The 13,222-nt window shown below is 42.9% G+C and overlaps 1 protein-coding gene across 4 annotated transcripts in view; it reads left to right on the top strand.

The window, feature by feature from the left end:
• LOC112218538 (rho family-interacting cell polarization regulator 1) overlaps positions 1-13,222 on the top strand; it is a 74,432-nt gene that overhangs the window by 19,355 nt on the left and 41,855 nt on the right. For 2 of the 4 annotated variants that reach the window (XM_042301515.1, XM_042301512.1), the window contains exon 1: positions 10,418-10,574. The exons of 1 other annotated variant lie outside the window; for it this stretch is intronic. In XM_042301515.1, coding sequence (XP_042157449.1) covers positions 10,569-10,574 — 6 coding nt within the window. In that variant the 5' untranslated portion in view covers positions 10,418-10,568. Of the gene's footprint in view, positions 1-5,406; positions 5,650-10,417; positions 10,575-13,222 lie in introns of those variants that run through there. One more of the 4 variants, XM_042301514.1, reaches the window with a different exon arrangement.

Raw genomic sequence — 13,222 nt, 5'->3', positions numbered from 1 at the left:
GAAAGTGTGAATTTACTGGTGGAGAAATGCCATCATCTTCCACCAGAACCTTCTGGCCTAAACCTTTACTAAAGTAATGCGTAGTGATGTACAGGCTTATTTGCATGGATCAAAGCCTAAGGCATGACAACCCTGTATGATCAAACATTGTAACAAAGTGTTTAGTTAGTAACAGTATACATGTCTCTGTCCTGGGATTTGCAGATAGGCAGTGATTTATTTTTATTTTTTATTTTTTTTCCATTTTGAAATTTCCAACATGTCAACATTTAAAATAGTAAAGAGTTGAAGAAGAGAACGTAAATGGGTATGAAATTAGAGAATGCTGTGTTGATGTACTTAGTAATTGGCCAATGAGTTTCTCTTGGTTCTGTGTCTCCAGGCTGCACGTAGAGTAGCAGGACTGTAGTGCTACAGCATCTAGTGACACATAAGCCTCTTAGTGGCCAGCTGGGGATTAAACAGGAAGTCTTGGGTTCAGGGGGGTCCAGGTCCCTTGCTGTGCAACGGTCAGCTGTGCTGCTCTACCACGGTCACTAGATGATGGAACTAACCACAGGGTTAAACTTTACATTCTACAGTCCCACTGGTCCCGTACAGTTCAATCCCCCTTTCATGGACATTTCTGTCGATGTGAGGCCAGTAATTTCAGCTATCAGCCTAATTTAGAAGTGATGAAGACCTGTGGCGAGTGCCGTCAGATGTTAAAGCAACTAACAGGACCTGGAATTTAGTTGAGTGAGCTTATACAAATAAGACACTTATGTCTTTGGATTTGGGTGGATTTTGTTGTTGGGCCATGAAATGCTTACACAGTGATCCCAACTTAGCTCAGCAGTAACAGTGGGGAAGATGCCCTAATATGGAGTGATTTCAGTGCCAACATTAATTTATATTTGAATTCCATTTTGAATTTGGATTGACTTAGGATTTTCTAATGCAAAAATTGAATAATTGAATTCATAAATTGTACTTGTATTCATGATTTGAAACAGAATTGAATTGCATTCAGTTTGAAAATGTAATTCCAATTAAAGTGAAAATTGAAATTCAATATTTATATATTCAGTTTCAATATGGCGGATATTGCATTCATTGTCTAGTCTATCAAAGTTTCATATTCAACTTCTCAGATGCATTCAGATTTTGTTTTCAAATTCAGTTCTCTAAATTCAGATTCAAAACCAGAGATGACATCCTGGTACTTTGCCAGCCAGGAAAGGTAGAAGCGAACAGAATCAAACGCTCTCTGTGGTAAATGGAAGCCTCTAGTGGTTTCTGAACCTAATGTGGCATGTTGAATTGTTTCTTCCTATGTATTTGGCTCTAGCGTTTGAACCGGTTTTGCCTATAAGCTACTATGACCCCATTCCTGAAAGCTAAGAGAGTTCCCCTCTGATTATAGGCCACGCATGACACGTTAGCAGAGTGTCACAAATTGCAAATTGGACCCCATAAGAATATAGTTGAATAACCCCGTCATAGCCCTTCTAAGGATAGCCTTTCCACTTCCTATTTAATCTTGCTCTTGTGACTGACTGGGTTCGATCCAGGTCTCCTGCAAGTCACAATACTGTGTTAGCCCACTTAGCTAAGGCCTACAATTGTGATTTGATTATAGGATAAGTTCATGTAAAGGACAACATGCTACTTGCTTAAAGGAAAACTCCACTCAAACTATATTTTTGTTACTTTTTTATATTAGTCCACTGTTGAAACCATTCCAAAATGTTTTGCATGTCATCAATCAAGTTATCAAGATATGATTTTCAAAATGCAAAATGTCACTTGCCACATTTTGCTTCATCATGATGATGTGGGAAGTGACACAGTCACAAACGAGTCCTGTGAAGCTGAGTTTAAATCTCTTTGGCTAAGGTGTATGTAAACTTCAGACTTCAACTGTATGTATACACCTCAGAAGTTTACATACACCTTAGCCAAATACATTTGAACTCAGTGTTTCACAATTCCTGATATTTAATTCCATAAAAATTCTCTGTTTTAGGTCAGTTAGGATCACCACTTTATTTTAAGAATGTGAAATGTCAGAATAATAGTAGAGAGAATGATTTATTTTCTTTCATCACATTCCCAGTGGGAATGTCTCCCTCAATCCATGCAATGGCTATTGCTATAGGTTTCAGGCTACTTACTACTCTCTTCCAAAACACATCATCCAGGAGGATCCTCTTGATGGGGCTGTCCATATCGTCAGACTGTTATATGGCCATTTCTTGGAGAGACTCCTTCCCCTCAAGGAGACTGTCAAACATGATGACAACACCACCCCAACAGGTGTTGCTGGGCAGCTTCAATGTGGTGCTCTTATTCTTCTCACTTTGCTTGGTGAGGTAGATTGCTGCTGTAACTTGATGACCCTTCACATACCTAACCATTTCCTTGGCTCTCTTGTAGAGTGTATCCATTGTTTTCAGTGCCAGGATGTCCTTGAGGAGCAGATTCAGTGCATGAGCAGCACAGCCAATGGGTGTAATGTGAGGGTAGGACTCCTCCACTTTAGACCAAGCAGCCTTCATGTTCGCAGCATTGTCTGTTACCGGTGCAAATACCTTCTGGGGTCCAAGGTCATAAATGACTGCCTTCAGCTCATCTGCAATGTAGAGACTGGTGTGTCTGTTGTCCCTTGTGTCTGTGCTATTGTAGAATACTGGTTGAGGGGTGGAGATGTCGTTAATTATTCCTTGCCCACGAACATTCGACCACCATCAGAGCGGATTGCAATGTTCTGCTTTCTCTGATTTGCTTGACCTTCACTTGAACTCTGTTGAACTCTGCATCCAGCAAATGAGTAGATAAAGCATGTCTGGTTGAAGGGTTGTATGCTGGGTGAAGAACATTCAGAAATCTCTTCCAATACACATTGCCTGTGAGCATCAGAGGTGAACCAGTTGCATACACAGCTCGAGCAAGACATTCATCAGCATTTCTCGGACTACGTTCCTCCACTGAGTAAAAAAAACAACTTCTGATTCCAGGAGGACGATGAGCTGTTGCTATCAATAAGATGTTGGAGTCATCATTTTCACCTTGAATAGAAGTAGAGGGACTTTTGTTGCTTGTTGGCACAGTATTTGCAAATGTACACAGCTTTTCCTTCTACTTGAGCTGCAGTGTAATGTCTTCAGACATCAGATAGTGCCCGTGGCATTTTACTGTAAAGATGAGAAATTTAGTAAAAATAAATATACAAATCCATGTACAGATAAATAGTTAAGCAGTTAGATTAAACAATTCCTTTGTAAGATAGATGTTTAAACATGTATGGAAATAGGTGAATTAACACTCCAGTTAGCAGGCTCAAGCAAGCTAAAACCCATCTGATAGCAAAACCTAACTAGCAGAAATAGTTAACAAGTTAGAAATGATTTAAACACACTTTGCTGTAGGCTACGATTTACTAGTTAACAAACATTTTTTTGTTATAAAATATATTCACCCCACCCGGTATTGTAATCAAATTTGACCAGAAAGCATGTTAGTCCTTGGCTCAGACAGTTTAGTAGTGTGGGCTCAATAGCAGCTCATTAGTGTGCAAGATCTTGAGAATCAACTGTACTGCACATGTGCAGTGCACTCTTCCATCACATGTGATGGAAGAATGCACTGTGCATGCAGAGGGTTGCAATTCCATTGAATTGAGAATAGTTTAAGCAAAATATGCCACAAGACCTAGAATTGCCTTATGTGTTTCCCACAAAAAAGGTTCACTGTTTTATAAGCTAACTTAAAAAAAAAAGAATTTAAACAAATTTACCAAAATGAACTTCCCATGGAAAATTTCCGGAAATTTCTCATAAAGTTTTCAACCCTAAGTGGATTTTTCCTTTAACGCAGTCAAGGTCAAGACCGCTAGTGGGGTCGCCGAATCGGTGCAAATGCTACAGCCAAATTCATGGGAAGAAAGGAAATTCATTATGCCACGTTGTCTTCAGAAATCTCCAGAAGCGTTGGTTTACCGAAGAACATCTCTTTCCACTCTACCTCTCATACTACCCCTATACATATACACATTAAAATACAAAAACACAGTCATGGGAAGCACAAATAAAACGTCACATCACCCAGAAAAAGTTACATCCCTCCACAAATAAGTCCCCAACCATTACTTTAAATTGCCCAAATGGCACCAGACCATCCAGATTAAATATAATTCAATATCCTAATACAAATTCAAAGTTATGGAATTCAAATACAATTTCTGTTAGCACTGCAATCGCTCCATAAGCTCTGCAAAACATTCACACAGCATGATGCTGCCACCACCATGCTTCACCGTAGGGATGGTGCCAGGTTTCCTGCAGATGTGAAGCTTGGCATTTAGGCCAAAGTTCAATCTTTGTTTCATCAGACCATAGAATCTTGATTTGCCTTTTGTCAAACTCCAAGCGGGCTGTCATGTGCCTTTTACTGAGGAGGGGCTTCCGTCTGGCCACTCTACCATAAAGGTCTGATTGGTGGAGTGCTGCAGAGATGGTTCTCTTTCTGGAAGGTTCTCCCATCTCTTCAGAGGAACTCTGGAGCTCTTTCAGATGGACCATCATATTCTTGGTCACCTCCCTGACCAAGGCCCTTCTCCCCCGATTACACAGGCGGCCAGCGGCCGCTGTCAACTGTGGGACCTTAATGATTAATGGAAACAGGATGAACTGGAGCTCAATTACGAGTCTCATAGCAAAGGCTCTGAATACTATAAACAAGGTATTTCTGTTTTTTATTTTTAATACGTTTGCAAACATTTATTAACCTGTTTTTCCTTTGTCATTATAGGGTAGTGTGTGTAGATGAGGACTTGTTTTATTTAATCTATTTTTGAATATGGCTGTAACGTAACAAAATGTGGAAAAATTGAAGGGGTCTGAATTCATTTTCCGAATGCACTGAAATATAAAATATCTGTGTGCGAAAAAAAAAAAAAATCTATATATAAATTGGTTCAAGAGCATACATCTGGTGTAATATAAGCAAGTGTTGGTACCATGATTGTCTTAGAAAAAACAAATATTTACACACAGATTGTACATGAAGATTGCCGTTTTCCCATTGACTATAATGGCGACCCTTCTTTGTGAAAACAGCAGCCTGCAGTACCCCGGTCGGCCTTGAACTTCATGGCTTCAATGAGAGGGGGAAGTCATTCTCCACTGAGCCCTAAATACTTGCTAGTTTACTGCTGAAGAAAAGCTGGGTTGGGCCTGGTTAGGGTATGGTCATCTTGGATGACCATTGCACTTTCAGTGTTTACTTCAGTTGACTCTGGGTAAGTAGAAAAAGCACTTCATTGCCAAAATCTCGCGCTGTCCCTTTAAGATCAGAGTGACAAGTGATACAAATGAGAGCCACGAGTACACAGCCACTGCTTGCTCCTCATCTCTCTACAGTGCAGTGGTGCGCATCGTTTCTATTTGGTGTCAACATAATTACAGTTTCGTGCATTTAGGAGTAGAATATGTGGAATGGATCAGGACACAGAATGACAGACACAGTAGAATGTCCTCTGGGCTGTGCAGGGCAACTCCACATATGAAATCTTATACATGTAGATTTTGCTATCAAATTCCTTGCCACCTGCTCAAAAAGCACATTTTTTAATAGGTAAACCTCATTTTGGACTTTACGAATCAGAGGGTGAGTGGAAAACAAACAAGCCTGCTGTATTTGAGACAAATAAAGGGCTAGTGGCACGTTAATAATGGAAAGAATGTGTTCTCTGCACTGTGGGGTGGTTTTGGGGAATAGAGTGCTTGGTGTTGAGTGAGGCTATGGGGAAGTGGTGGTGGGTCTACCTTGGGTTGAGCGGCACCAAGGTGCAACAGCAGGGAAGTACTGATTTTTGCCGTAATGATTCATTGTAGACCAAATAAATCCAGACGGTTAGGTAAATCCCCTCAGACATGCTTCCAGATCCAGGTGTCAGGGCTGTGTATGATTACCTTGTGTAGCCAGGCACCTTATCTCTGAGTGTGACACAGATTATTTCCATTGTCCTGGGATATTAATGTCCTGTGAGGGATCGCTATCTCTTCCTGCTTTGTGATAGGCAATGATACAGTAGCAGGCGGTGTCACTCCAATCATCTGCCATTATGGCTGTCACAAAAGTGTATGCATCTTTAATGATAAACCTAAACCTAATGTTTGAAGTTTCAGAGAGCGTTTCAGGCCTTTCTCTGGTCAAGACAGAACCCCAAGCTGATCTAGGCCTGCGCAAAGAAGGCTTTGTATGAGATGAGAGCAGTGAAGGAAATTGACATTGCGTACCTAGTGGTGAAACTTGAGAAGGTGGTACAAGAGAGAAACTGTGATAAGAAGGAATGCGCACTTTACTGTGCATGTGCACGACTACTGTATGTGTTCTCTCTCCTCTCTGTGCGAGGCACAGGTGCAGTGACTGTGTAGCTCTGAAGAGTAGTTTTCCCAGTCTGGTGGGGACAGCTGCCTCCCAGGAGATAAGAGCTCAACTGAGAACAACTAAATCCCCAGCCCACTTCTCACTCTGGGCGGCCGCTCCTTTCCCGATCCCCCTGCTTATCCTCCATCACACTATCAGCACTCTGAGGTCAAGGGGTACTGAGCCCCTTTTCATACCTCCCTTTCACACCAAGTAGGCTACTCTATTCTAGTCTCCCATGGAATGCTGCAGGTACAATGAACAGCAGGCATCATCAACTAGATTTTGCCACGGGCCGATTTCTTCTTGATCTTTTTTCCACTATTTGGTCTTTTGACCAATCAGATAAGATCTGATGTATAAAGATCTTTTCACATTGGCTCTTTTTCAGTGCTGGTCAAAAGAAGAATCAGTGAAAAAAAGATTGGAGGCTGCGACAGTCTGCGTTTAGACTGGCAGCCCAATTCTGATATTTTTCACATCGGCTCTGAAAAAGACGTGGTTAACAGACCACATTGATTTAAGTCACCTTGACTTCCTTTCTTACTAAACTCAGCAAAAAAAAAGAAACCTTCCTTTTTCAGGACCCTGTCTTTCAAAAATAATTTGTAAAAATCCAAATAACTTCAGATCTTCATTGTAAAGTGTTTAAACACTGTTTCCCATGCTTGTTCAATGAACCATAAACAATTAATGAACATGCACCTGTGGAACGGTCGTTAAGACACTAACAGCTTAAAGACGGTAGACAATTAAGGTCACAGTTATGAAAACTTAGGACATTAAAGAGGCCTTACTACTGACTCTGAAAAACACCATACGGAAGATGCCCAGGGTCCCTGCTCATCTGCGTGAACGTGCATTAGGCATGCTGCAAGGAGGCACGAGGACTGCAGATGTGGACAGGGCAATAAATTGCAATGTCCGTACTGTGAGATGCCGAAGACAGGGAGACAGGACAGACAGCTGATCGTCCTCGCAGTGGCAGACCACGTGTAACACCTGCACAGGATCGGTACACCCGACATCACACCTGCGGGGCAGGTACCGGATGGCAACAACAACTGCCCGAGTTACACCAGGAACGCACAATCCCCCATCAGTGCTCAGACTGTCCGCAATAGGCTGAGAGAGGCTGGACTGAGGGCTTGTAGGCCTGTTGTCTGGTGAGGACCTGCCTTACATCACCTTCAACAACATCGCCTATGGGCACAAACCAACCGTCGCTGGACCAGACAGGACTGGCAAAAAGTGCTCTTCACTGACTAGTTGCGGTTTTGGCTCACCAGGGGGATGGTCGGATTTGCGTTTATCGTCGAAGGAATGAGCGTCACACCGAGGCCTGTACTCTGGAGCAGGATCGTGGTGGGGGGTCCGTCATGGTTGGGGCGGTGTGTCACAGCATCATCGGACTGAGCTTGTTGTCATGGCAGGCAATCTCAATGCTGTGCGTTACAGGGAAGACATCCTCCTCCCTCATATGGTACCCTTCCTGCAAGCTCATCCTGACATGACCCTTCAGCATGACAATGCCACCAGCCATACTGCTCGTTCTGTGCATGATTTCTTGCAAGACAGGAATGTCAGTGTTCTGTCATGGCCAGAGAAGAGCCCGGATCTCAAGCCCATTGAGCACGCCTGGGACCTGTTTGATTGGAGGGCGAGGGCTAGGGCCATTCCCCCCCAGAAATTCCCGAGAACTTCCAGGTGCCTTGGTCGAAGAGTGTGGTAACATCCCACAGCAATAACTGGCAAATATGATGGAGTCCATGGGGAGGAGATGCACTGCAGTACTTCATGCAGCTGGTGGCCACCAGATACTGACTGTTACTTTGGATTTTGACCCACCCCCTTTATTCAGCGACACATTATTCCATTTATGTTTGTCACATGTCTGTGGAACTTGTTCAGTTTGTCTGTTGTTGAATCTTATGTTCATACAAGTATTTACACATGTTAAGTTTGCTGAAAATAAATGCGGTCGTGAGAGGACTTTTCTTTTTTTTGCTGAGTTTCCATTTGACTGGTTCTGACAGACTACTGATTTCCAAAGAAACTGCCCAGCCAATCACTGTCCTAGTTCAATGTCAGCTAGTTATCCTGTATGTCCGAGTGTTTCTAAATGTAATTCTGCTGATGGTTGGTAATGTCTGGACCTGTTAGAATCCCTCAGTGACTGTTGTGGCATGGTGGGTAAACACCATATATATTGCCTTGTTTACTTGGTTCTTTGTGTGGTTGTGGGTGTGTTTAATGAAAACTGGGTTTGTGTGCATAATATTCACTGATTGTGCACATTTTTCTATTTTGATGTAAACACCTTCTCACCGTGTGGGTGATGGAGTGATGCATTTGGATCTGGGGGATAGGGATGCACAATTAATAGAATTCTGATCGAAATCGCAATATTGACATGTGCAATATCCATATCACAAGAGTTTCATATCACATGGAATACTTTGAACAGCCACTCGGCAGCGTATGTAATTCAAAAAAAAAAAAAGGTACTGAGTTTTTCTCTTATTGCGGCTGCTTCACACACGAAGTTTGCATGCTGTTCTGTTAGGTCAAATGCAGTCAACAGATTGTTCCAAACAAGAATAACTCTGCCTTCCACCTCATTTTTTATATATATATTTTTCTATGCTTCCAACAGTTCAAGTGTTTTGATATATATCGTGAGTTAAATTGCAAATGTATTTGGATAATAAAAAAAATCGCAATACATCGTTTTGCCTATATCGTATAACCCTAATGGCTGTCATTTAAAGTTTTTATCTGAGTGAATGCTGAATGTGCAGCAAGAGAAGCTTGGGCTGAAATAATAGCCAACTATGTCGTTTAAAGATTCCCTCTCTCTGGAAATGTGTAGATAATACAGAGCACTGTGTGTCTCATGTTGAAGACATTAAAACCAGGTCTTTGCCTCCAGGAGAAGGGCAGTGGCCTGAGTTATGGGGGGAAAAGTCCAATGAGAAACGCCATTTCATAAACCAGTCTGTTTTGTATTTGCAGATACCCATCTATTCTCACTCCACTTTCATCAAAGACTGTACTCTGCTGATTTTATAGTCATTGTAGTTTTTGGCATGTTGCAACAGTTGACTAATAACTGTTATTCTGATGGCATACTGCTGACAGTGACTGATGTGCCTTTTAGGTTATTGTTACCATTACTTTCATTCCTCAGCGTAAAGTGCAGCCATATACCTAATCCGGTTAAGAACTAGAGCTGTGTCACCTTCAGTGTGATCATAAGCTTGCAGTCAGGTTCTCACGTCTCTTTTGCCTGTCCTGTCTTTCACTAAACACTATTCAAGGTGTGCTGTTGAGAATTAGACTTGGTCATCACACAAGTTACTGATCGCACAAGATTTAAGGAGTCTGTCATCTCTGGAATTTTTGTTGGACAACATGCAGTTCCACTTGATGTTTTTGTCTTGCAGAGTTCAAGTATGCAATCTTGTAAGATGGGGGGGGGGGAAGACCAGCTGTGTTTCTGAAGGAGATGTGAGCTTTAATTTCCTATTTGGTGCATCATGCTCTGGGGTGTCTGGGTATTTATTGTAAACCCTTTACAACATCGATAGACAGTCTGGCAGACCAAGACAAGTAGGGATTTGTCAAGGCTAAATGACTCTAGGCTGATAAGGATCACCTCATTGTGTTCTGTTATCACAGTCTTGAGTTGCGCTTATGAATCAAGGAAAAATACTAAGGGCTGAGTTAAGTTTCAAGATGAACACTTTTCTTGGGGTCCCTTTTAGTTGTCAATCTTTTACACAAAGCTATTTGGGGTACTATTTGTGGTATATAATTGCAGTAGAGAACACAAATGTATAATTACATGAAATTTATGATTTGGAAACAATGTGCTGGTCTTGCTGGGAGAGGCAGGAAGAGTGTGATGTCAGCCAGGGAAGAATAGAGGAAGCCGGAGGAGGAGAGGGCTGCTGGGAGGGTGAACGCCTTCCCATTTCCTGGCAGCGCCTCTGCTCTGCGCTCCCTTTCTTCTGGGCCAGAGATGTTGCTGGATCTATGTTGTTGGATTGCTGTATGTGGATCTCTTGACTTGATTAGACCCAAGGAAACTTCTCCTGGTCTGGGTGGTCAACACTGAGAGGAAGCCACAACACTAGCAAAGATGTACAGTGGATATGGAGGTACCCTTTCCCCCTTTTAACCAGCAGAGCTTGTAGACTTGATATAGTTCTATTGTGTTCTAGGGTACAATGGAGTTTTGAAGTGGTGGGATGTTAGTTTTGTCTGTAGTGTTGTTACTCTTGTGTTGGAATGTTGGTGTTGGTAGGGTACGATGGAGTTTTGAAGTGGTGGGATGTTAGTTTTGTCTGTAGTGTTACTCTTGTCTTGGAATGGTGGTGTTGGTAGACTGTAAGTGCGAGGTGATTTTGGTGTAGTTGCTTGTTTTGAAGTATTTCTCACAGTATCAGGCACTGAAGGCATGTTGTAAAATGTTACCTCGCGCTTAACCCATACCAATTTGTGTATAGATATTTTTTTCTGTTTGTTTTCCCATTGATTGTGGATGTTTAGTTTTTCTTGCTGTCTCTCTGTTCCCTCACCATCTCTCTCGGTTTGAGGCTGTATTCCTCTTCTCCAGCTTTGCATAGTCCTGTTTGTCAGACCTAAAGATTGATCTGCCTGGCACTGCCCTGAAAGCAGGGAATAAACCCATCTTCCATTCTTGTTCTTCCTGCTAACAACTCTGGCTATACTATCTCAGTTTTAGACGGTCCCCAGTGTTGTTCTGTAGGTTTGTTGGTCGAGGGAGGTGACTGTAGTTTTGTGGTAACTCCCAGGTGGTCTCCCACTGAATGTTTAGATTCATGTGGTTTAATTTGGTCTGTAGGGAGGAAACAAATGGGTCTTTGAAGGTCGTCGGCCCCACAGATCTGTGTTAGGGGGTGTTGAGGTAGACCAGCTTTTTCGGGGGGCAGTGTGTCAACACCTGTGTTCATGCAGTGCTGTGGCTGTCTGTGACTTACTAACATACCCTAGGGTCGGTCCTTTAATATGTGGGTTATGCTTATGATTTAGTCACACTGGTCAGGTCCTGTTGTTGTGGAGATTTGAGGAACAGCATTTCAAACCTGTCCCTCATTGCCAGTGTTGTAAACATACCCATGGACTTTGAGACAATGGACAGTGACTAGGGGGCTTGACTGAAATCAGAGCACTGCGATGAGTCTGGTAAACAGTATTGAAGTTGAATCATATCTGATCTCTTAATTCAGTGGAGGTGTTAGATAACTGTAGAACGGGAGTGGAGGACTGGTGAGAAGAATCGAGAAGGGGGTGGATGGAGAGGGGCTTTTTTTAGGCTCTGGTTGAGAGAAGGGAAGGAAAGGGACACACGTGTTTAGGGGCTTTCTCATAGAGAGCGGACACATGACTCCTAGCCGGGGGCCATTAGGATCAGGAACCAACCTGCTGATCATTTCCTGGATCTGTCGAGGGAGGGAGCACCAAGCAGCCTCTCATAAACCCAATAATTTCAATATAAACATTGACTCATTTAGTTTCCTCATTAGCTTGTTTGATTTCCTTTTTTTCTTATATAAGCTCACCAAAAGGTTGATGGTTAGAGAGATGATGCTTAGCCCTACTGCTTGGAAATTTGATCATTCTTTATTTAAGCAATAAGACCCGTGGGGGTGTGGTATATGGCCAATATACTGCGGCTAAGGGCTGTTCTAATGCACGGCGCAATGTGGAGTGCTAGGATACAGGTCTTAGCTGTGGTATATTGGTCATGTATCACAAACCCCCGAGGTGCTTTTTTGCTATTATAAACTGGTTACCAATGTAATTAGAGCAGTAAAAATAAATGTTTTGTCATACCCATGGTATACGGTCTGATATACCACAGCTTTCAGCCAATCAGCATTCAGGGCTCGGACCATCCAGTCAGTGTGTTATAGGGTTCCAGTTTATTTCCCATAATCCAGAGCTTTAATGGTTATATAAGGTCAGTAAAGGATGTTTATACTGCACGTGGGGTTACTGGGTGACCCAGAAATGTCTACTTGCTGTATTTTGTGGTGCTAAGTGCCTCTCTACTCTTGTACTTGTGTTTTTTTTTTCAAGCTTGTCGAACCATTTTGTCTGTCCCCAGTGTTGTTTTTGGAGCCGGCTAGCCCTTCCCCTGTCCCTCAGCCCAGTGTTGTATTAGGGAACTGGTATGCCCTACCACCCCTTCACCCTACCCCCACTGCTGATCATTCCTGGGACCCTGGCCCAGTCCTGTGACCCTCTGTTCTGAGTGGTCTACTGTGCATGTGTTTTTCAGGGCCTGTGTGCCCCAGGGAACAGTAGACCCTGCGTATCTCTGCTGTGTTTGGAATGTTAGAGGGAGACCGGCTGGTTGATAAGGGGTGAAGCCTGTATCTGAGGCCATGTCCGTCCCCATTGGCTGTCCCTTGGCCATGTCAATAGTGCTTTTGTTACTCCAGCTGCACCTCTCTCTGTGGCTGATCACAAAACAGACGGTGTGTTTTCTAACACACTCATTCACAGACTCAACACAATACAGAGACCACATAAACAACTCCCTTGCTTATAAACACCCAAGAGACTCCTTTGACCTGCAGGTGTGATATACACATTAAGATGAGAAGGGTGATACTTTGATGTGCATCATGATGCTGAGGGTGGATCAGAGTGGGTATGATGGAGTGGGTGGCCCCTGTGTGCTTTTTTCCCCCCCTTCTAGAACTGTTCAGGAACGGGTCCAGCCAAGCAGCAGAACAATGGGTGTAACCATGTCTATGGGCTTCACACCCTGTCCAGC

The sequence above is a fragment of the Oncorhynchus tshawytscha genome, linkage group LG19 (assembly GCF_018296145.1).
Source record: "Oncorhynchus tshawytscha isolate Ot180627B linkage group LG19, Otsh_v2.0, whole genome shotgun sequence".
In the NCBI taxonomy this organism is placed as follows: domain Eukaryota; kingdom Metazoa; phylum Chordata; class Actinopteri; order Salmoniformes; family Salmonidae; genus Oncorhynchus; species Oncorhynchus tshawytscha.
Note: the sequence above shows the minus strand (reverse complement) of the source record. Positions and strands in the feature narration are given on the sequence as shown.